The sequence below is a fragment of the Phascolarctos cinereus genome, unplaced genomic scaffold (assembly GCF_003287225.1).
Source record: "Phascolarctos cinereus isolate Bilbo 61053 unplaced genomic scaffold, phaCin_HiC Scaffold_4;HRSCAF=312, whole genome shotgun sequence".
Lineage (NCBI taxonomy): Eukaryota > Metazoa > Chordata > Mammalia > Diprotodontia > Phascolarctidae > Phascolarctos > Phascolarctos cinereus.
This window is the reverse complement of record NW_027555847.1, coordinates 680,577,993-680,601,632: the sequence shown is the minus strand read 5'-3', so window position 1 is coordinate 680,601,632 and position 23,640 is coordinate 680,577,993. Positions and strand designations below refer to the sequence as shown.

The 23,640-nt window shown below is 44.4% G+C and overlaps 1 protein-coding gene across 3 annotated transcripts in view; it reads right to left on the bottom strand.

The window, feature by feature from the left end:
• Positions 1-16,036: 16,036 nt before the first annotated feature.
• Positions 16,037-23,640, bottom strand: part of BSG (basigin (Ok blood group)) — a 33,129-nt gene continuing 25,525 nt past the window's right edge. For 2 of the 3 annotated variants that reach the window (XM_021008852.2, XM_021008854.2), the window contains 4 exons: positions 22,588-22,602; positions 21,295-21,319; positions 19,529-19,598; positions 16,037-17,388 (listed from right to left, as the gene is read on the bottom strand). In XM_021008852.2, coding sequence (XP_020864511.1) covers positions 19,535-19,598; positions 21,295-21,319; positions 22,588-22,602 — 104 coding nt within the window. In that variant the 3' untranslated portion in view covers positions 16,037-17,388; positions 19,529-19,534. The remainder of the gene's footprint in view (positions 17,389-19,528; positions 19,599-21,294; positions 21,320-22,587; positions 22,603-23,640) is intronic. The other variant, XM_021008853.2, reaches the window with a different exon arrangement.

Below are 23,640 nucleotides of genomic sequence, written 5' to 3'. Positions count from 1 at the left end.
AAGATCCTTCCTTCATCTTGGCCCAAGATATCAAGACATTGTAGGTCCCTTTTGGGAGAAAGAAGGCTGGCTTTCCAGTCCTGGCTCTGGTCCCATTGAGGCGGCTCTCATCCTCAAAAACACATCTTCCCTAAGGTGATATTAGGATGCTTAGAGCTGGGAGCTTGGCTCTCTGGAATAGATGACCATTCAGGCCAGCTTCTTCTTGGCTCTGGGCCAACATTGATCCTCTTTTCTACAAAATGGGGAAAGACAGTCCATATATCCCCATCACAGGTGGTGATGGCCAATAGGAGAAGGTCCACGAGGTGCTTAAAAGATCTCAAGGAGAGGTTCATGTTAGCCATCCTGGTATGTGGATATTTGGTGGTCCAGTCCTCTGCTTCTTGAGCTTTGCTAGGAAGTAGTGCCCTCTGCTGGCCACCAAGGGAGGGACAGAACCTCGATCTTGAAAGAGGACTGGGAGACCATTTATTTGATATTTGAACTGATATTTGATATTTAAACAAGGCCTACAGGAAAGAGGAGCCCACTATGCTCCAGATCATGCCACTTTTGGATAGCTCTAATATTTGGTAAGTTTTTCCTTAAACATAAATTTGCCTTATTAAAAATTTCTACCTATTACTCCTAGCTCCACCTTTTGGAAACATGCAGGAAAAAATCACCTTGGAATCACAGACCCGGAAGGGCTCTTCGAGTTAATCTAGTCCGATCCCCTAGAACCATTTTTACAGATGAGAGAATGAGGCCCAGAGAGGCTGACTTCCTAAAGTCACCCAGATAGTGAGAGGTAGAGCTCATGACCTCCCACTACCAATCTAGAGTTCTTTCCACGGCACCACATTGTCTCCTAAGTTGAGTCAGCTGGAGGCTTTTCCTTGTCCCTGAAGCACATATCTTTTGCCTACCTTGTACATGTCTAGTATGTGCCCACATATGCACATGTATTGTCCATCTGGTTCCAATGTAACTTGTGCCAAGCAGGAGTCCCTTCTCCAATGTCCCTGACGAGGGGTCATTCAGCTTCCAGGTAAGAGGAGTTCAGTGCTTCTAATAGGATTCATGCCACTGTTGGACGGCTCTGGTATCTGGGACATTTTCCCCTACGTAAAAGTTTATGACAGAAGAACTTTCCTGGCACGAAGGGCTTAGACTTTGAGGGCCCTTAATTTCTTTGATTTGCTGTCCCTCCTCAGATCATCTGGGAATTTCAGCACTTGGTACTCCCCAAGGAGTTATGGCAATAGTTGAGTATTTATATAGTACTTTACACATACTGTCCCATGTGATCTTCACACCAGCTCTGTGAGGTGGGTTCTATTATTATACACATTTTACAGATGGGAGACTGAGGCTGAGAGAGGTTGAGGTGATTTGTCCAGGGTCACATAGTGAGTAAGTGTCTGAATCAGGATTTGAACCTATCCAGGTCTTCCTGACTCCAAGTTCAGGACTCTGTCTAACTACTTCACCTACCTAACATCTTCTCCTGCCCTTATAAGCACAAAGACCCATGAAATGTAAAACATGAGCAGTTTTTAATATGTTAATGGAAAAGTAGGACTCATATCTGAGCCCACAAAAAGTGCCCTTAATTCCTTGACCAACACCCCACCCCCAGTGCACAACCTATTCCCAGAGACCTGTACAGATTCTATGACTCATAGTACTGACCTGGGTAGGGCTTGAAGTTAACGAGCACTTATCAAGCCCCTACTATGTGCCAGACGCTGCTAAATGCTGGGGATGAGAAGAAAGGCAGAACACTCAGTCTAATGGTGGAGATGATAGGTAAACAATTATGTATACATGAAATATAGAAAGAATGTTGTTCAGTCATTTCCAACTCTTTGTTGACTCCATTTGGGGTTTTCTCGGCAAAGATACTGGAGGAGCTCACCATTTCTTCTCCAGCTCATTTTACAGATAAGGAAACTGAGGCAAACAGGGTTAAGTGACTTGTCCAAGGTCACGCAGCTAGTAAGTGTCTGAGGCCAGATTTGAACTTGGGAAGATGAGTCTTCCTGACTCCAGGCACCTCCACCTAGCTGCCCATAGAAAGAGTAAGTTGGAGTTAATCTCAGAGAGAAGGCACCAAGATTTAGTAGGACTGGGAGAAGTTTCGTGCAGAAGGGGGACTTTGAGACTTGAAGTCAGGGAAGAGAGAAAAGAGAAATCGGGAGGGAGAGAATTCCAGACATGGAAGACAGCCAGTGAAAACAAGTGTCTGGTGTGAGGAACAAGGAGGCCAGTATCAGTGGACGGCAGAATGTGTGGGGTAAACAAGATAGAAGGAGCTAGGAAAGGAAGGATGGTCCAGGATCGCAGGGACAGTCCAGACTGGGGCCCTGCAAGTTTTCACTGCTCTCAGAATGGTCTGAATAAGCACAAGATCTCCTCGTTGCCCTCCCTGGTCTGAGCTCTGCAAGTTCCTGACCTGGCTTCTGGTCTAAGTGTGCTAAGCAAACGGCTGCTGGGCTCAGCCACGGTTGGTCAGCTGGGAAGCTCCGCTGGTTCACAATGACAGAAGTGTAGGCTTCCTTTTGGTCTGAGGTTCCCACCCTGGTCATTCAGACTTCAGACTTCAGGTTTAGCTACATCCAAGTTGGAACTGAGACCCCGCTCCACTCTCGGGGGTCCAAATCGCTGCTTTCTTCTGAACTTGTTCTTAGCTCAGTCCACACAGCCCAGGGCCTCTCCTCACCCTGGAACACCACTCCTAGGTGAGGGTCCTCTTAGTCCTCCCTGGATGTGCTGCCTAGAACTAGAGAGTGAGTCGGCCCCTGCTCCCGCACCCCACACAAGTCTAGGCCCCTTTAGGTTGCATCTAGGATCTCCTTTTCCACTGGCGCATAGCCTCTTCCCATGTGTGAATGATCCACAAGGCTTGACCCTGGCCAGATTCCTTTCTTAGTGGGTTCAGACCTCTCTGTCTCCCTATGCTGACACGGGCTAGAAAAATGACTCCCTGTGATTTTTTTTTCCCCCTTGGATTTTCCAATCAGGATTTGGTCAGATGTGTATTTGAGATCTGTTTGGAGGAGTCTGGAGAACTGGGAGGGGCTTTTTCTTCCTGCTGCTCCATCATTTTGGCTCAGAATGGAAAAGTAGGAAGGGGCAAGGTTATTTTAAAAAAAGCTCAAAAATCAGGAGACTTTTTATTTGATCCTGGAGGTAATATGGAAGCACTGGAGTTTCCTGAATTAGGGAGTGACTCGGGAGTGGGAAGAGGCTCTAGGCAGGCAGATCTACCAGCACCTATTGCAATATACGAGGCATGGGGGCAGTTAGGTGGCGCAGTGGATAGAGCACTTGCCTTGGAGTCAGGAGGACTTGAGTTCAAATCCGGCCTCAGACACCTGACACTTACTAGCTGTGTGACCCTGGGCAAGTCACTTAACCCCATCGCCTAGCAAAACCAAAACAAAACAAAGCAATATACCAGGCATGAGGGGATGAGGGTCTGCACTTGAGAGACGGCTGTGTCGGTGCAGAGAAGGGGACGTATTGAGAGGTTTTATGGAGGCAGAATCTGCAGTATTTAGAAATGATTGGGTATGATGGTTGAGAGGGCAAGGAGCTGAAGATTGCCCCAAGGTCGTGAACCCCAGGGACTGGGAGGGCAATAAGGAAGTTGGGAGGTTTGGGAGTGGGGTGAGAAGATAAGTTATTCTGGGTGTGTAGAGTGCAATATGTCTGAGACGTCCAGTTCAAGATGTCCAATATGTAGTTGGAGAGACAAGACTGGCAGTCAGGAAAAAGTGTGTTGTTCGGTCATGTCCGACTCTTCACGATCCCATGCATGAGCACAGCACGTTTTAGTTGATTTGGGGTCTGGGGGTTGGTTTTTTTTCTTGCAAAGGTGCTGGAGTGGGTGGCCATTTCCTTCTCTAGTGGATTAAGGCAAACAGAGGTTGTGCCTTGACCAAGGTCACACAGCTAGTGACTATCCAAGTTTGGATTTGAACTCAGGGCTTCCTGACTCCAGCCACCTCGCTGCCTCCAAGGCAGAAGTTTAGAGCTGGGCAAATAGAATCATCTGCATAGAGATGATAACTGAATCAACGGCAGCTGACGAGATCCCCAAGGAAATAGGATACAGGGAGAAAAGAGGGCCCGGGGCAGTCTTGGGGGGCATCCATGGTAGCGGGCACAATCTAGCTGAAGATCCAGCAAGGTGCCTTCACTCCCCCGGTCCTCCCCTCTTCTGTTTTTTGGGCTCTCCTCCCTCCGTTCCCGCTCTGTACGTCCACTCATGCTCCCACACGCCGTCCCAGCGAGCGGCGGCTCTGCTGTCACTGTGGGCGCCTCCTGCTTCCTGCCCTTCAGCTCTTGCTCTGCTTTGCTGCTCTTGAGGGCCAGCTCTTCTCCAGTGACTGGATCCGCTCCTCTTTGCCTTTTCTGCTCAAGGCTGGTTCGGCTCAATGCTCTCTGCAGTTTGGCTCTCCTCCAGCAGAGGGCACCCGTCCCCTTTCCCAGGGAACCAGTGCCCTAACCTTGGCCGGGGCCAGGGAACAAGTCTCTGGGTGTTTTGGACAGCTAACCACCCCTCCCCCATTCTATTTTTCTTAAGCTTTATTTTGTACACAGTCCCCAGAATCCCACAGCTCGCATTGGCCCTTTTGCAGTGGTGGAGGAGGGGCTGTGAGAACTGCTCTTCTCCTTCTGCTCAAGTGCGTTCCGTTTCTAACATTATGCAAACTCATGGTGAATCAGCCGTATCTGTTTCCCCTTTCCCTCAGTATCCACAATCACATTAACACTGCTTGTCCATCTCTCCTTCCACCTGAAATTTTACCTAGAGTAATTACACCAGGTTATTCCAATTACCAAGGCTGCTTCTAAAATAATAATAGCAATGACAACTTTAATCAACATTTTCATAACATTTTAAAGTTTACAAAGTGCTTTACAAATATAACCTAATTTTATTCCCACAACCCTGAGAGGTAAGTGCTATTACTATCTTTATTTTACAGATGAGGAAACTGTGACAAGGAGGTTAAGTGACTTGCCCAGGGTCACACAGCTAGTATGCGACTGAGGCTGGATTTGAATTCAGGTCTTCCTGACTCCAGGTCCTCCACTCTATCCATATGTGCTCCTAGACCAATTGAATGGGCTGCCCATTCAACTTCTTGTCATAATATGGACATTTTTTCATCTATCTGGTTTTTTCTTCTGTGGAAGATGAAGCTAATCTCTTTGAAATGGTCATGCATCTCATCGGGAGAGTTGGGTTTGATATAAGCAGTACCATGCTTACCCACAAACAGCATCTGAAGGAACTCGCCATTAATAGGGAGACCCTCTTCCATTCTGCACAGAACACTCTCTAGGCAGTGAGCACCTCTGGCCAACAAGATGTCTCATTTTATGTTTTCACTGCTCCTGTTAATCAGAGGATCACTGAACTAAGTTATCTTTGTAGTCGCATTTTTTAAGACATGTTGGCTGATTTTAGCATATTCACAGAAGACATTTTGTAAGGGCAGAACACAATGGAGCCAAATCTTGCTCTACTGAGTTGTTTGGCTTTTTTATTCCTTTTTAAAAATAATTAACCATCCACACCCAGAGAAAGAACCTTGGAGTCAGAGTGCAGATGGAAGCATACTCTTTGCTTTCCTTTTCCTTTATTGTTTTGTTTTATTGCTTCATTCTCGGGGTTCCTCCCATTAGTTCTAATTGTTCTTTACATCATGACTAATGGGAAAATATGCTTAATATGAATGCATATGTAGAGCCTATATCAGATTGTGTGCCATCTTGGGGAGGGGAAGAAGTGGGAGGGGGAAAAATTTAAAGCTCAAAATCTTACGGAAGTGAAAGTTGAAAACTAAAAAGAAAGAAATTAAATAAAAAAAATTAACAATCAATGGACAATGTAGGATTGGTATCCTCTATACCTTTAGGTCAATTGCAGGTGCAGCCTGCTGTAGAAAGTCATTTGTGAAAACCTGTTTGTTTCCTTCTCATACTTTCATCAATACCTTTGATTCTCGTGTAGACATTTTCATAAATAGTTTATGGAGATGATGAGATAGGAAGCTGCTTGATGGCACAGTGGGCACAGCACTGGACCTGGAGTCATGAAGACCAGGATTCAAACCTTGTCTCAGACACTTTCTAGTTGAGTGACCCTGGGCAAGTCACTTAACCTCTGAATGCCTCAATTTCCTCAACTGTAAAATGGAGATAATAACAGCCCCTACGCCTCAAGGTTGTTGAGAAGACTGAAAGATCATATTGTAAAGTACTTTGTTGCAAACCTTAAGGGATTATATAAATGTGAGCTATGGTTGTTATTATTATTATTAAAATATAGGTAAGTTAATAATGTCTCCTCAATCTGCTTTTTAAGGTAATGATATTATTCTGTGATTTCTCCTTCCCCAACCTTTCCTTTTCCATGTATTGAATTTAAATCTGCACATTACTGCACCATCCTTCTTTCCCCATCAACTTTCTTTAATCAAATTGTCTTGTTTTCAATCAGCAAAAATCTACTTTCCCACCCCTCCGCAAATCGAGGTCAACAGAAAAACAAAACTCCTGTTACACATATGGCCAAGCAAGACAAATTTCCATGTTGGCCATGACCTATATGTGTATTTATATATATTCCTGTGTGTATGTATGTCTCTGTCTGCAGAGGCCTTCAGCTCTCTATCAGGAGATGGGTAGCATGTTTAATCATTAGTCGTCTACAATCAACATTGGTGACTACACTGATCAGAGATCCTAGGTCTTTCAAAATTGTTTGTTTTTATAATATTGCTGTCACTGGCAGTTATTTGGTCCATTCTAATTATCAGGGCATTTGTCGCTTGGCTAAGTTTTTGTACTTCTTGTGCTAAGCTGCTGATCCCCTTTACAATCCTTTGTTCCATAGCTCTCATTTCTTTTCCAATTTTTTTCCCCTCTAATGCTCTCATTTTGAATGCAAAAAAAAAAATTACAAAAAACTCTTTTTTAAAACTCTTGATTTGTTTCCTCCAGAAATTCTAGTTGAATTTGTGCTCAAGCTGTTTTCCTTTGAAGCTTTTGCTTGTAGATGTTCTGAAGCCATTCTCTTCTGGGCTTGCGTCTTGAATATCCTGGTCACCATAATAGCTTTTGATGATGGGATTCTTTGTCTGTTTGTTCTTTCCTCTACTCTACTTTCTGACTTTGGATTTTATGTTAGGGTCAGTTCTGGGCACTTCTGGAAGGAATATATGGAATGGTCCTGCCGCTGCTTTTTTTTTCTTGCTTGAAAAATTTTTTTCAACTACATGTAAAAACAATTTTTAACATTCATTTTTTTTAAATGTTGAGTTTCCAATTCTCTTCCACTTTCCTTTCCCTCCCCGTTCATTGAGAAGGCAAGCAATTTGATATAGGTTATACATGTGCAGTCATGCAGAACATATTTCCATATCAGTCATTCTGTGGGGGAAAGAAGTATGCTTCAATCTGCATTCAGACTCCATCAGTTCTTTCTCTGGAGGTACATAGCATTTTTCATCATAAATCCTTCAGAATTGTCTCGCAAATATATGTCGATCATTGCCATGCTGAGAATCACTAAGACATTCACAGTTGATCATTGTACAATATAGTGCTATTACTGTGTACAATGTTTTGGTCCTACTCACTTCACTTTGCATCAGTTCACATAAGTCTTCTCAGGATTTTCTGAAAGCATCCTGCTCATCATTTCTTATAGCACAATAGTATTCCATCACAATCATGTACCACAATTTATTCAGCCATTCCCCAATGGATGGGCATCCTCTCAAGTTCCAATTCTTTGCCACCACAAAAAGAGCTGCTGTAAATATTTGTGTACATACAAGTCCTTTCCTTTTTTTTTTTTAATCTCCTTGGGATACAAACCTAGAGTTTCTCTGGGTCAAAGGGTATGAAAAGTTTTATAGCCCAATTTCTTCAACTGTGACACGAGCATCATTAATAATTACCAGGTTGCTGAGAATCAAACGAGGTAATATCTGTAAAGCACCTAGCACAGTGCCTGGCACACAGGTGGCACTTAATAAATACTTGTTTCCTTCATTACTTCCTTCCAACATACACACTGACTACCACAATCAACCATGTAAACTGTTGTGGTCAGTGTATATATTGTAAATTACAAATGTGAATTAAAAAAAGAAAAAGAAAACTGAATGCTGTGGAATTCTGATCTCCGATTTTGGCCTGGGATAAGAGATTTGGAAAATCCCCACCTTTAATTATAGAAGTGGGAGGGGTCTGGGGAAAAGCTGAAAGCTGTGGTCAATGTGGTGGTTGTGTTTTTTCTTAAGTTTTTTCTTTTTTAATCTTTGTTACATGAGATGGCTTGCTGGTATAGGGAAGAAAGGAGAGAAACTTTCAGAAATGCATATGACGTAAAAACAAGAGGCAATGAATGATAAAGCAAGAGAGGTAAGGAATGCCTCATTCTGCAACATTCTGCATTCTCTGGACAGGTGAGCGCCCTGATTCACCATCAGTCTTTAGATATCACAATTTGTCCCTGCTTTGATCAGAGTTCTGAAATCTGGTGTGGTTTCCCTTAATGTCACGGTGGCTGCCCTCTTGTAAATCCTTCTCCTGGTCATGCTTGGCTCTGTGGCAATCCATCCAAGTTCTCTCAAGTTTCTTTGAATTCCTTATATTCCCTGTTTCCTTCTCAGGCTTATTATGCATTGCCTCCCCCCACCCTCTTCACCTACTCTATGTATTTACTCAGCCTGAGTGGCTGAATTGCTATTCTCTCAATTCAGCGTTCAGAACCTCCAGCCTTCATGCCTTTGCACATTGCAATGCCATAGGTTTAGAGAGTACCCTCTCTGTGCTTCAACCTCGTAGGATGAAGGCTTAATCATGGGCCAGCTCTTACAGGGAAGCCTTTCCTGTTAGAACAGGGGTGGGAAACCTGCTGCCTTGAGGCCACATGTGGCCTTCTAGGTCCTTGGGAACAGCCTTTTCACCGAGTCCAGGTTTTACAGAACAAATCCTTTTATTAAAGGGATTCGGTCAAAGGGCTGCACTTGAGTACATAGTGGGCCACATATAGCTTGTAGGCTGCAGGTTCCCCACCCCTGTAGAAGAAAGCCTTCCTAACTCTCATTTCTACAGTAGCTGTTTCCTAAGTAGGCCATAAATTCCTTAAGACTGGAATGTGTTTAGTCTTATATCCTTAGCACAGTAACTGTGGATATAATATAAACTTCAAAAATACTCCTTGGATTGGATTTCTGCTCTAACATTACATGTTCTATGGTCTCTTTCAGTCTTGGCAGTCCAAGATACTGTGACTTCTGATCCCCAGGAACTGCAGAACCACAGGTGGACACATCATAGAATCACCAGAGCATTTATTTTATCAAGCACATAACATGAGCCAAACATGGTGCTAAGTGCCAGGAATTTAAAAAAAAAAGTGTCTACCCTCAGGGAGCTCACGTTCTAGTGAGGGAGACAACATGGGACATTAGCTATATACAAGATACACCCAGAGTAAGTGGAAGGTAACCTTGGAGAGGTCATTGAGAAAGATGAAACATTATGTTGCATTTGAAGAATGGGAAGGAAGTCAAATATGGCTGGATAGCAGAATGTGAGGAAGGGAGTAAAGTATACGCCTGAGAAGGTAAGAAGTTGCCAGGTCGTGAAGAGTTTTGAATGCCAAACTTTATATTTGATCCAGGACGTAAGAGAGATTTGAGTAGGGAGCCGATACAGGCAGACCTAGCTTGAAGAACATCACTGTGGCAGTTGGTAGAAATGAAGCAAAGTGAAATGATTAGATTGATTCTGTCTTATTATTATTATTGATCTTATTTACAGTTGTCCTACAACTGCTTAAGTCATGGTTCTTTGTCTCTTAACTTAGAGTTAGAAATTCAGTCCTCTGGCTAATCACTGTTCTATTCTTGTCTCAAGGAAACCTGCTGTCCTTTGGGAATGCCGGTGGACACCACGGAGTGTGCTCTGGTATCTTTACACCACTGCTAGTCAAAAAAGTCAGGTCTACTAGCTCTAACCTTGCAGCTGGACCCAAACAATGAACATTTATATGCCACAGGATGGAAGGAGGGGCTTGTTGATAACCCCTCATTCCTAATTTCCTACCAATCATATCGTCCCCACAGTAACCAATCATACTGATTTCACCAGAGCCTGGCAACTAATGGTAACTTGTTCTCCACCTACAAAGTCCTGTTCTTTGTTCTGGACTCCCCAAAATCTATAAAAGGGAGCCGTCCCTTTCAGTTGGGGTCTTAGCTTTTGCTAAAAAGGCTGAGATCCTATTTATTGGTAAATTCATGCTTTACTAATAAAGCATCATGCTTGGAATTTTGTGCCTCAGTTTATCTTAAATTTAACTGTTACAAAGGAGACAAATTAGAAGGCTATTGCAGCATTTCAGGTGAGATTTGATGAAGGCCTGAACTATGTCTTAAAATGTAGAAATGACAAAATTTGGCAATTAATTAGATATGCGGGGTGAGACGGGAGTCAAGAATGATATTGAGGATGTGAAACCATGTGACTAAAAGGATGTTGGTACCCTTAACAGGAATACAGAAGGTCAGAAAAGAGGAGTAGGGAGGGAGAAGAAGGGGGAGGGAAGGATAATGACTTGTTTTCTACTTGTTGAGTTTGAGATGCTCATTAATCATCCAGTTTTAAATGTCCAGTAGGCAACCTGGTAACGCAGGGCAGGATATATGGATCTAGAAATCATTTACACAGAGATAATAAGTGAGCCCACAGGAGTTGACGAAATCACCAAGTGAGAAAATAAAGAAAGAAAAGGTGGCCCAGGACAGGGGCCTTGGGGGGCACCCACAGTTAGTGAGTGTGATATAGATGAAGATGTTACAAAAGAAAGAGCAGGCAGAGAGGTAGGAAGAAATTCAAGAGAGTCATGCCACGAAAACACAGAAAGGAGTAAGTATCTAGGAGGGGGTGATCAGCCATGTCAAATGCTACAGAGAGGTCAAGGATAAGGACTGAGAAAAAGTCATCAGATTTGGCATCTAAGAGATCAGTGGGGTTCAGATGAGGAGTTATAAAATCAGGGCGTCTCAGAGCTGAGAGAGGGCTCTCAGGAGACCACCTAGTTTTCTTCTCCCCAAAGGAAACATTTCTGGTTTAGATAAGGTGGAAACAGGGAAACGGTATTTATTAAGCACCTAAGATCTGCCAGACACTATGCTAAACACTGGGAATACAAAGACAGGTAAAAAGACAAGTCTCTGCTCTCAAGGGGCTTACAATCTAATGGCGTGGCAGGGAGGAGGAGGGGGTCACAACATACAAACAATTCTGTGTAAACAAGCTACATACTGGATAAATCGGAAAGAATAGATAGAAAAAAGACACTAGAATTAACAAGGATCAGGAAAGCCTTCCTGTAGGTGGCATTTTAGCTGGGATGTGCAGGAAGTTGGAGAAAGCAGGTGGAGATGAGGAGGTAGACCATCCATGCATGGGAGACAGTGAAAATGCCCAGAGTGGGAGAATAGTACCTTGTTCTAGGAACAGCGAGGAGACCAAAGAGAATCTGGTGGGAATTTAGTGTGACTGAACAATTTTCCCCTCTTGCTTCTTACGATGTCATTGATTTTAAAATTAAACAAAACTGTGATCTCCAATGGACCCCATCCTGTCTTTGTTTTTCCCCCCATGGGGGTAAGTGTTATTATCATCCCTATTTTACAAATGAGAAAACTGAGGCAGACAGAGGTTAAGTGATTTACCCAGGACCACAGAGCTAGTGTTCTGGGCAAGATTTGAACTCCAGTTTTCCTGACTCCAGGCCCATTGCTCTAGCCACAACAAAAACGGGCTGTTTGCCCCTCAACAGAACATCAATATTCTTGCCAGCGGGGCCTGTTTCTGTCTTTGCCTAGTAGATTTGGTAAATATTTATCGACAAGCGAGGATCATAGGGCCCTACAGATCTAGTCCAATCCCCTCATCTGACACATACGGAAACCGAAGTTTAGAGGAGCTTGCACAAGGTTTTACCACCCAGGTTGTCTGCCTCCAAACCCAGAGCTCTTTCCACAGGGCTGCTGAACAAGCCCCAACGTTTCTGGATCTATTGTCTCATCTGTAAAAAGAATCAGGGGAAGGTAGACGCACCAGCTGACCTCCATCACTGCAGATATTCAACTGGAACCAAATCAGTCCCAACCCCGAACCACTGCCAGGTGGGAGGGTCTTCGTTCTATGACCACAGACAGGGGAGCTGATAACTTTGTAGATGTGCCACTGCTATTAAGCCTGATCAGGTTAGACGTTACAACCCATCTGTGCTACACAGAAAACAAATTCAATATCCATGCTAATGACTATGAGACAATCCTTAATAGTCTGCATCAGCCAAACTGGCTGTCTGTTCCCCTCACATAACATTCCTTCTCCTCTATGCTTTACTAAATGCATAATTCATTGAGTACAGGCCACCTTCCCATATCAGGAACTGCACTCCTTCCTCATAGCCACCTCTTAAAACCGAGATTCCTCCAAAAGCTGGCTCAGTTGCCACTGCCTAAGTGAAGCCTTCCCAGATCCCTCCAGCTGCTAGTAATACACTCCACTGCCTTATACATTAGGTACCACACTAAGCAGTGACGATGTGAAAGGGAAAACAAATCTGTTTTTGTTTTCTGTATCCCCAGATATCAGGGAGGTGGCCTGGTATCTAGCTAGCCCTTAATATATGATTTTTGCTTGAATGTGACATGGCAAAGGGCTGTGAGTTAGACTAGGATTGGGTATTCTAAACTCTAGTCCTAGGTCGGCAGCTGACTCACGATGAACCGGTTCCTCCTCTGCGTCTGTGTTCCCATCTGTTAATACAGAAAAGAGTAGACTAGAGAGACTGAGTATGCCTAAGGTCCCTTCCAGCATCAGCCATTTACCTCTCCAGAGCGCAGCCACTGTTTTCCTCCAAGCAAAGCTGAAGCTGGGCAGACTGAAGGAATTCATCAACTATGTCCCCTGCATGCTGGGGGTCCTCTTAGCAAACTGACACCCCCAGTCCTGGGAGAGCCTGGCTGTCACTAACCCTCACCTCTGCTCCCTGAAGAGGAACAAGGCATCAGTGTCAGAGACAGAGCTGTTTCTGGTTGTTCTGCTGTGAATCGACGAACAACGGGCCCTCAGCCTGTGGGAAGAATGTTTTGAAAACAGCAGGACTGTTTGAGAGTAGAGCTGCTCCCCTCCTGGGAGCCCCACAGGAAACCCTGCTCCCTGATGTTCATGCAGGCCTTTCCAGGCTCTGGTTGCTTGGAGCGAGCTAACAGAGAAGCCTGAAGTCTTTATCTCATTGAAGTAGCTCCATTTAATCGCTGAGATGATTTCTGTTCAGCGAGTGATTCCAGGTGAGGTTCACACAGCTAGTAAGAGTAGGTGGTAGGACTCAAAGTCTGGTGGTCTTCCTCACTCTACACCAGGTCACCCCACTTGTCAGGAATATGAGCCAGAGAGGGCCCAGGCAGATCCAAACTAGCCCCCCAAGCTTGGAGGGAGGAGGAGAGGAGAAACATCCCCTTTTCTATCACCGCTCCACACTTACCGTCAGACATGCCTAACTTAGGAACCATCAGTGCTCTGAAGAGAATGGGTGTGCATTTTTCAAAATGCCCTTACTAATACTTTAGGGTATTATGGCAAATGTTAAACATTAAGAGCTCAGAATTGTTAATTACCTGCACCTCAGAGACCCTAGAAGGGCAGCACAGCTTCTGGTGCCCCTGCTTACGTGGCATCTCATCCTGCTCTGCCCTACATCACCAAGCACATTCACAAGATGTCAGAGATGACAGAAAACATTTAAGCCAAGCTCATTTTTAAGATGGGAACTAAAGGCCCTGAGAAGGGATTTCCTTTAGGTCACATAGCCAATTAAAGGCAGAACCTGGCCTATGGTACAGTTCTAATTTCACTCTAACATAATATACATCTCTCAGACCTCATCTAAATCCCATTCCTATTCCAAGCTCCAGATTTAACGTTTTCAGGCACCACCAATTCCCCCACTGATACCTCTAAGACACCAACAGCGAAATAACTTTTTTTCACAGGGTTGCCTCATCCTAATAGGGGGTTGGTTGGTTGTGGAAAGAAGCAACTGGGTTCAGGCTTCTTCAAACATCAATGGAGACTAAAAAGAATGGCTTTTAAGATGAGAAATTAAACCCCTCCTCTTAAGTCAGGGAGCTTTAAACATACTAGCTGGATGATCTTCTTGAAATCAATTTTTGTATGGGCCAGACCTAAAGCTTTCCTAGACAGTTTTTTTTTTTTGCTTTTTGGTGAGGCAATCAGGGTTAAGCGACTTGCCCAAGGTCACACAGCTAGTGTCGTGTCTGAGGTTGAATTTGAACTCAGGTCCTCCTGACTCCAAGGCCGGAGCTCTATCCAGTGCGCCACCTAGCTGCCCCCTATCCCTGAAGCTTTTCAAATGACATTGCAGAACTCCTAGGAACATGAAAGCAGAAAATGCCAGGGGCACAGATGATTGAATCCAGGAATCTCTGAGTGGGAAGAGTCACAAAGGATCTGGTGCCAACTCACAGAGAGCATAGATTCCCCCTTACAAATATCTAAGTGGGCTGTTTGAACACTTCCACTGATAGTCACTGACTTGAGCTGGCTCCCTACAATTCCTGTTACTGCTGCTTCTGTTCACTACATCTAACTCTTTCTTTCCTGCGGTCATCCATCAGACGCTTGAAAAGATAAGTAACACATCCCCTGCCATGCTGTTTACCAGGCTAAACATTCTTCCTTAAAGTGGATTCAGCTTACCCCACCCCGTCCTGCTCCAGGATCCTCTAAGCACTCTGACGAGCACACATGGCGGGAGGTCCGTGAACTGTCTGGTGCCGAGGCTCTGAGACGACCAGATGGGAGCGCCAGCCCTCAACCATGCTTCGAGGTTTCCAAATATTCCATTTCCGGCCTCCATTTATCTCCTGCGTGCCGGGATGCACTCCTGCCCTCTCTTCTGCCCCTCAGAATCAAGCTACTTTTTTTTCTTATTGCTGTGGAAACATTCTACCTTCCCAGCAGGATGCACATTCCCGGAAAACAGGGACTGTTTCATTGTCTTTGTAGCCTCTGTGCCTCACAGATAGGCTTAAATCACAGGAGGCTCTTCAGAAATGTCCAGCAAGTATTTATTTTCTCTTCTGTTTTCTTTCCTCTTTCTGGTGGTTCCTCCTATGGGTTCTAATTCTTACCTACATCACTAATGTGAAAATGTTTAATAGGAATATATATATGTATAACTTATATTAGATTGCACACTATCTTAGAGAGGGAGGAGAAAAATTTAAAACTCAAAAGCTTATGGAGGTTGATTGTTGATAATTCAAAATAAATTTAAAAAAAAAAGATACATAAAAAAAAAGTCCAGCCAGGCTGTAGGAGGTGGAAGTTGCCTTCTGCTGCCCCTCGTAGCCTTTCCTCTGGGGACACTCACAGCAGGAGACAGGTCAGAGGAAGGTCTCAATCCTTGTACCACCCAAAGCTGAAGATCAGCTGGGCACAGCAGGAAGTGGAAGTCCACCGGCTCTGGAGGAAGGCATTTTGAGGTAAATGAGAGTGGTCTGGCCAGAAAATCTCAAGTCAGGAAACGTCCTGTTTCAAAAAGAATTTTTCACTTTCCCTACAACTCTTAGTCTTAAGAGAGTTGCTTAGACTACTGAGAGGTTAAGAGACTTACTCGTCCAGGCTCCAGCAGCTAGCGTGGGTCAACAGCAGAACTAGAGCCTAGGTTTTCTTAGCCTCAAGGAAGGTGCTCTATCCGTTTCCCCATGGTGCTTCTAATAATGATAGTTTAACAACTGAAGTATTGCTAGCTACGACCATGGCAATCCATTTAATTAGCATCTTGCATCTATTTTATTCTACGCATTGTTTACAAATAAAGAGAAATATTCATTATTAAAAAAATGTCCAGCAAATTAAATCAGTTAGACTATGGAAACTTACACAATTATGATTACACAGAAAACCAAGCTGGAAAATGGAAAAAGATGTCTTTATTGATGAAATGTTAACAGGCAGGGGTGCCTCAAAATACGAGGGGAATACTGGCAATCAGCACAGACTACACATGTATTATGCACTCACAGGTTCCTAGGGCAGATGGGGATAAGGAGCCAACATTTCAAGTGGAACAGGTTTCACTGTTGCCTGTCATGTGCACATGGACATAACGAACTGTCATATGCAGGTCTAGTCTATGACAGCACAGTCTCGCCACCTACTGTGTGGCTGGCTCCACTGTGCCGATGACATTATGACGATACTAAATAAGTCTGCACAATAAGTGATTACCACAATCACCCTTGCTCTTAGATTTCAGGTTTTGCTTTTCACATGATTTAGCTGGAAGGTGGCATTTTGGAAGAGAAGGCCATGAATGGCAAGCTTGGAACATTGAGATTAACACAACACTCAGATCTCTGTGAAGCAGGTGGTGTGGGTTTCCCTGCAGGGATATCAAATGTTACACTGTGAACCAAAGGAGCAAGGGACCCTTGAGGGCGTAGGCAAACTGCCAGTGAGAACATTCAGGGAACAGGAGAGGGGCCTTTGTAAGCTGCTTGCCCATCACTTACTCTTAACCACTGACGTCAGATCATATCACACAGAAAAGGTCATTTGAACATCTTCCAAGAAAGGCAAGTAATACTTGTGGCTGTAAATATGGTTTTTCTTTAAAAAGACAAGACAGCAATTGCTTCAGACAGGCAGGTTATTAGCAGGACCCATTTTTTTAAGCCACCTCATTTGATTAGTTGGGCAGAAGCAGATTATGTTCTGCCCGACTGGACGGTCCTCCCATACGACACAATATCACACACTCTACCCTTTTAGAACACGCAGCCAGCCGCTACGGCATCCTCTACTTTATTGGCAGCTGGGCCTCTAAAAAAAGAAAGGACCCTTCCTGCCAAAAGAACACTCTCCCCAGTTCTGTGACTCATGGCCCAGAATAAGGGTAGAGAAATCCAGAAGAGGACAGGCACGCAGACCACAATATCTATTACCCCACATCCCCAGGGACTGACGCCAGAGATCAGACTGACTGGTGGCCAAAGGACAAAAATTTACATGTAGGGGAAAAAAAAACCCAAAAAACCAAAAACATAAAAAAACACCACCCTCCAACAATTTTAAAAAGTACTTGAATTTACAACTTAGTTTGCTATAATGTGGTGAAGACAACTTGGATTTTGCAAGGTACATTATGAACATACTCCATGTTACACTGCAAAGAAACACACACACACACACACACACACACACACACACATCCATATCCATATCCATATCGATCCAGGTGAGGTCTTCATCAGAAGTTACCTAGGTGAGAAAACAGTGAAAAGAATTTTCTGGGTTTTTCCATTTATACAGTTCTGATTAACTGGTTAGCTTTTCGCTACTCTTACTTCACCCCCATCTTTTCACTGGTGATCCTATGACACTGTAAGGAATAAGTGGAATAAGGGAAAAAGGAAGAGATACAAATCCATCAGTTGAAACTTCTGGTAAAAATGGGCCCTATTTACTAGCTATACCATCAAGGACAATCACGTTAAGAGCCCTCCCAACCTCTAACTTTATTTTATATAAAGGAGAAAACTGAGGTTCAGAAGTATAGTGACTTACTCAAGGTCATCTGTCAAATTAGTGGTAGAGCAAAGACTGGAACCCAGGTCTCCCGATTTCAAGACACAGCTTCTCCCCAGTTATTCCTTATATTCTAGGACATAACTCACATTTTTTACTCAGCTCTCACAACGGCCTCGTGTAATGGAAAGAGCACTGGTCAGATGGCTTGGGACCATGTCATATACAATCAGGGCCTCAGTTTCCTTATCAGTAAAAGGAGGGTATTGGTACATGTCAATGAGGTGTCTGTGAGACACAAACGATGTAAAAGGCACTCTGTATTTGCGAGCAATTATTTCTATTCACAAAGAATTCCTACGTTTCATACAACAGACACGTGTTTAGATCACATGTGCTGAGTTTTTACTTTAAGGAATTTCTGAACAAAGCAAAACTCGATCCCTAAATTTATGATGAATGAAACCAAACTCACACTTGAACCAAAAGCTGAAATAAATCCTACTAACTCCTCAAGCCTTCTCCCCTTCTCTTTAGGGCCAGCTTGTGAGAGGCAGCATGGTGCAGCATTGAGAGCTGGCCTCAAAGCCAAAAAGTCCTGGGTCCAAGTGCCATTACCTCTCAGTGCTCTGGGCACAGAAGACTCAAAGTTGTAGAGGAGGTGATGACCTCAATTGGTGGAGGGAACTTCCTCATATGGGAGTTCCCTATACTGATGAAACCAAAGGTCCTGTCCCTATCCCAATCTGACCTAAGAGACCAGCTCAAGCTGGACACCTAAACCCGAACAAAATTAGATAGATATCTCTGAGCTAAACTTTTATTTTAAGCCTCTCAGTTATCTACTGGTGCAAAGGTAAATTCCAAAATACACTGGGGAATTAGAAAAAGCAGGAAACACCTGTGCCAATTCAGACCATAATAAAAACCTATCTGCATTTGTTTCATTATTTATTGTGAGTGTGCTCACATCACAATGCCAGGCAGGGAAGATCTTAGGTCATTCACTGACTGAAGATTATAAACTTACAGAAGAAACAGGGAAAATATTCCAGAATAACATGTCCCAAGGGGCAAAGTTTAGAATCATAGTCCGTTTTCTGAAAGCAGGAAGATTTTTTTTTTTGTGTGAGGGAACTGGGGTTATGTGATTTGCTCAGGGTCACAAAACTAGTAAGTGTCAAGTATCTGGTCTGAGGCTGGATTTGAACTCAGGTCCTCCCGACTCCAGGCCCAGTGCTCTATCTACTGTACCACCTAGCTAGCTACCCTGAGAGCAGGAAGATTCTTTGTTTTTTTGTTTGGCAATGGGGTTAAGTGACTTGCCTAGGGTCACACAGCTAGTGAGTGTTATGTGTCTGAGGCCAGATTTGAACTCAGGTTCTCCTGACTCCAGGGCCGGTGCTCTGTCCACTGTGCCACTTAGCTGCCCTCCTTTTTTTGTTTTGCTAGGCAATGTGGTTAAGTGACTTGCCCAGGGGAAGATTCTTGAAAGAGCCTTCTCGTCCAAGCCTCTCACCGGAGTAGGTGAAGGCCCAAATAGCTACACTGATTTGCCCCCCTGTGCCAGGGCCAGCTCAATGCAGCCAACAATAAGGTCCCTTCCATTACACAGCAGATTTGTTTGCCCATCTATAAAACGGGGGGGATCTGACCAGATGTTCCCATGGTCCTTTTTTTGTTCTAGGCCTCAACGAATCTGAAATCGCAGGTGCCGGATTGGGCTTTTAAGGACACTTTAAATGTCTCGGTGGACAGTGACCTTGTCTCCATGAGAGGGCAGACGCCAGTGGAGATGAAGCTGACTTGGCAGGCTTTCAAATCAACTCCCTCCCACTACTCTAAGCTGATCAAGAAGAAGGAAGAGGCTCACCTTTGCTCAGCTGCCATTTCTCTGACGAACGTTTTGTCTATCTTTGTCATTTGAAGACACGCCACTTTTCCTAGGGAGACGGACAGAAGAAGAGAACCTCTTGGCATACTTAGAAAACAGGAAGCCTGGGCAGAGAGCCCAAAATCTACTGGCCTATATCTCTGCCCCCTTTTGTGGCTAAACTCCTTGAGAAGGCTGTCTAGCATCAGTGCCTCCACTTCTTTCCTTTCACTCTCTTTAAATCTTCAAAATCTGGTTTCCAACCAAAACTGCTCTCTCCAAAGTTACTAACAACTGGTAATTACCAAATCTATTGGTATCTCCTCAGTCCTCAGCCTTCCTGACCTCTCTGCAGCCTCTGACACCATCCATCACCCTCTTCTTTCCATTCTCTCCTCTCTAGGTTCTCTCCTGGTTCTCCTTCTTCTAGTCTGAACAAACCTCAGTCTCCTTTGCTGAATTTTCCTCCAGCCTGTTAACTGTGTGCTTTATCCTGAGCCCTCTTCTCTACTCACTTGGTGATCTCAGCAGCTCCCATGGAGTCAATGATCATCTCAAAGCAAGATGATTTTCAGATCTACCTGTCTAGCCCTACCTTCTCCCCTAACTTTCAGTCACACATTCAGATGCCTACTGGATCTCACAGACCTATTAAACTTACCCTGTTCAAGCATGGATTCATACATTCTCCCTAACCTCCCGATTCCTGTCAAGGGGTACACCCCACTCTCCTGGTTCCCCCACAAGGTGTGCAACCCGGGCAGCCATCTCTGGATATTCTGTCTCGACCCCTCCTATCCAATCAGTCTTGAAGTCCTGTTGTTTCTATCTTTGCCACACTGCTTGAACAGGCCCCCCTCTGTCTTCTTGCAACACAGTCACTCTGGTATGGGCACTCATCACCCCATGCCTAGATTCTGCAATAGCCTGCTGGCTGGCCTCCCTGTCTCAAGTCTCTCCCCAGCCCTAATCCACCTTCAACTTAACTGTCAAAAAGATCGTCCAAAAGTACAGGTTTACACATATCCTTCCTCCCTCCCACTCCATTCTAAACTCCATTGGCACCCTATTACCTCAGGACCAAGGATGGCATCCTGTTTGGCCTCTTCCTACCTTTCTAGTTTCCTTATACTTTATCCCCCTCTACCCCCACCCCCACCACACTCTTTGATCCAACGACACCGGCTTCCTTGGGCTCTTCAAACATAACGTTCTATCTCCCGACTCCCAGCATTTCTCCTGGCAATTCTCTTCCTCCTCATCTTGGCCTCCCGGCCTCCCCCACTTCCTTCCAGCCTCAGCCAAAGGCCCGCCTTCTGCAAGAAGCCTTTCCCAGTACTGCTTACTCTCAGTGCCTTCCCGTTAAGACGACCCCAGTTTATCCAGAACGTATCTCCATGTTGTCTTCCCCATTAGATTGTGAGCTCCTGGAGAACAGGGACTGTCTCTTGCCTTTCTTTGTATCCCAGGGCTTAGCATGGTGCCCAGCATACAGTAAGAACTTAATAAATGCTAGCTGACTCAAATGGGTGAATCTAAAATGTACTAAAAAGAGGAACCAAAAGTATGTGAGTCAAGATGGAGAAGCAGTCACTGAATAAGGTGTCTCACCTCATAAGCAGCACCTGAAAATTACCCGACAGGAACGTTCACTCCTTACTAGTTATGGTATTCTCAGTTCCCTTCTGCACTATTTACACAGGCCTGGCCCCTAAATCCTCAAACATAGCTCCTGCCCATTTCTACTACGACCAACTCATACTTACAGTGGTGCAGAGCCGCCATCCTCATCTTCTCAAGCAAGGGGTAACCAAGAGGAGAGAAAAATGAAAAGTGTTAAGAGTTAGTTCGTGACTGTGCTATTTCTACTAATGATCCGTTCTCCCCTGTACCCTCGTTTCCCCAGTTCCTAGTAAACAACACGAGCTTGCCCAAGAGAACTCACCTCAGTTATAAAAGAATCTGGGTGGAAAAGTACCCTAGAGATCACTGAGTCCAATCCCCTCATTTTACACACAAGGAATCTGAAGCCCATAAAGGGAAGTAACTCACTGTGGTTATAAAGGAAACCAGAAGGGAGGCTCCTACTAGGAGGTAGGTCTTCACATTCCTGGTCCAGTCTAATGTGTATGTGAGTCCCACCTCTCTGGGATGAATTCCTTTTTGAAAAATCGACCACAAAGTCCTGGAAACTACTGAGGTAAGGGGCTACAGCGTGCGGCCTTACAAGGGCACCCAGGGCCGCTGACTTCTTAAAGGTTCTGAACGATGACCTCACCTTGAGAAACTGATTTTAACACCAGCACGTTATATGACCTTGGACAAATCAATTCCCTTATCTGGTCTCATTTTCCTTCATAGAAATCTGGGATGTTTTAGGTCTAAATCCTATAAAAAAAATGGAGGCGTTGGACTAGACAATCTCTAAGGTCCTTCCAAAATGTTTTTGAATACAACTCATTTTTAAGCTCATAAGCTCCCTCTGACAGAGGGAGGGTAAAAGATTAGATTCTCTATTTTTTTTTAGAGAAGACACACAAACATAACAGGTCCCAAGGGCACAATGCAAACAGTCTCCGTGATTTCATGCACTCCAACAGGACAGGATGCCCAACACCTTCTGGAGGCCAGAGTGGACACACAAGCCATTCAGTGACTCTTGGGTATACTAGTCACTGAGATCTGAACCTCATCCAATGAGTAAGAAAGGGAAAGAATAAGTGCTAGAATTGCAGACATCTGTGAGAAGGCAACTAATTCTCCGCTCATACCACCACCCCAAACTGTGCTGATAGCTTTCAGTTAATACTGAGGGAGTCCTGATGCTGGACACATGCAGACAAGGAAAGTGTGAAGGACAGGGTGCCCATGTCATTCATGCTTCAAGCAGGCATAGTGCAGCCTGGGAGCTGCCATCTTGGCTCAGGTTTCATGAGAGTTAAGTGAAAGCTCCCAGCGGTGTAAAGTCATGCAAAAAGTCAAAGAGTTCATGCTTGGTGATTCAAATAGCTGATGTGACGGCTGAAGTCGAATGACAACTGGAGGGGCCATTCACTTACCACGTGGGGGTTCAGCTAGCAGCAGAAGCAACGAAGAGAAAACAAGTAAAAAGTGAAGCAGTTGTCACTCTGACCTGGACTGCTGGTCTCCTACTGATCTCTGACAACAAACTCCACAGAACTAGAAACAGCTAGTTTAAGAACAGGTAGTGTAACCCACCAAGCAGTGCAGGAACAGGGGAATGCCCTTTCAAGTCTTATGTTCTTCTAACTAGGAACAGCCCCTCCAGAGCCATCTCCATCACTTAATGGGAAATGGAAATCTGCTAATGAAAAAGTTGGAACTCTTCTAGAAATTCTGGCATCCCTAGCCTAACAGATTTTTCTCAGCTAAATAAAAAGTACCTTTATTTATTCAGTTGAAGAAAAAGTTAACCCCCCTCTCCCCCCCCAAAAAAAAAACTCACCTAGGTGGTCCAGAAGGGAAAGAAACAGGCCCTCCCTTTTCCTCCCCCTCCAACAAAATGTGTAAGTGGGAAAGAGGTTGGACGCTCAGACCCCACCAAGGAAGGGGATTTTGTCATTCACATGTGGGGAAGGCCTGAACAGCAGAATCTTCAAGATCAAAGGGACCCGAAGGTAATCCAGGTCCAGTTCTTACCTGATACAGAATCTCCTTTCACAACAACATTGCAAGAAGTCATCTAGTCCCTCCTTGAAACATTTCCAGTTAAAGGTAACTCACTCTACTCAGCCAATCCAGAAGAGGGAGGGCCATCTAATATCAGATGGAGACTGGGCCCAAATTTAACTCCCATCCCCTGAGTCCTTGTTCTGAATTAGAACAAGTCTCTTGCCTGACCATCCTGTAGACACTTGAAGACAACAATCACCTCCCCACTTAGCTCCTTTACTGTCTTCCCATGTTCCTCATCTGGCCTTCATTTGTAGCCCCCCTATCTTAGTCACCCTTTTCCGGACCTACTTTTCTTCCTTGTTCATGTCTCTCTGAAAAAAAGCTGCCCAGACTGGAATCCTCTGGCTGTTGTTTGATCAGTGCAGAAAATGGAGAGGCTATAGCATCTCCCTCATTCCTCAAACAGCATTTTTTAG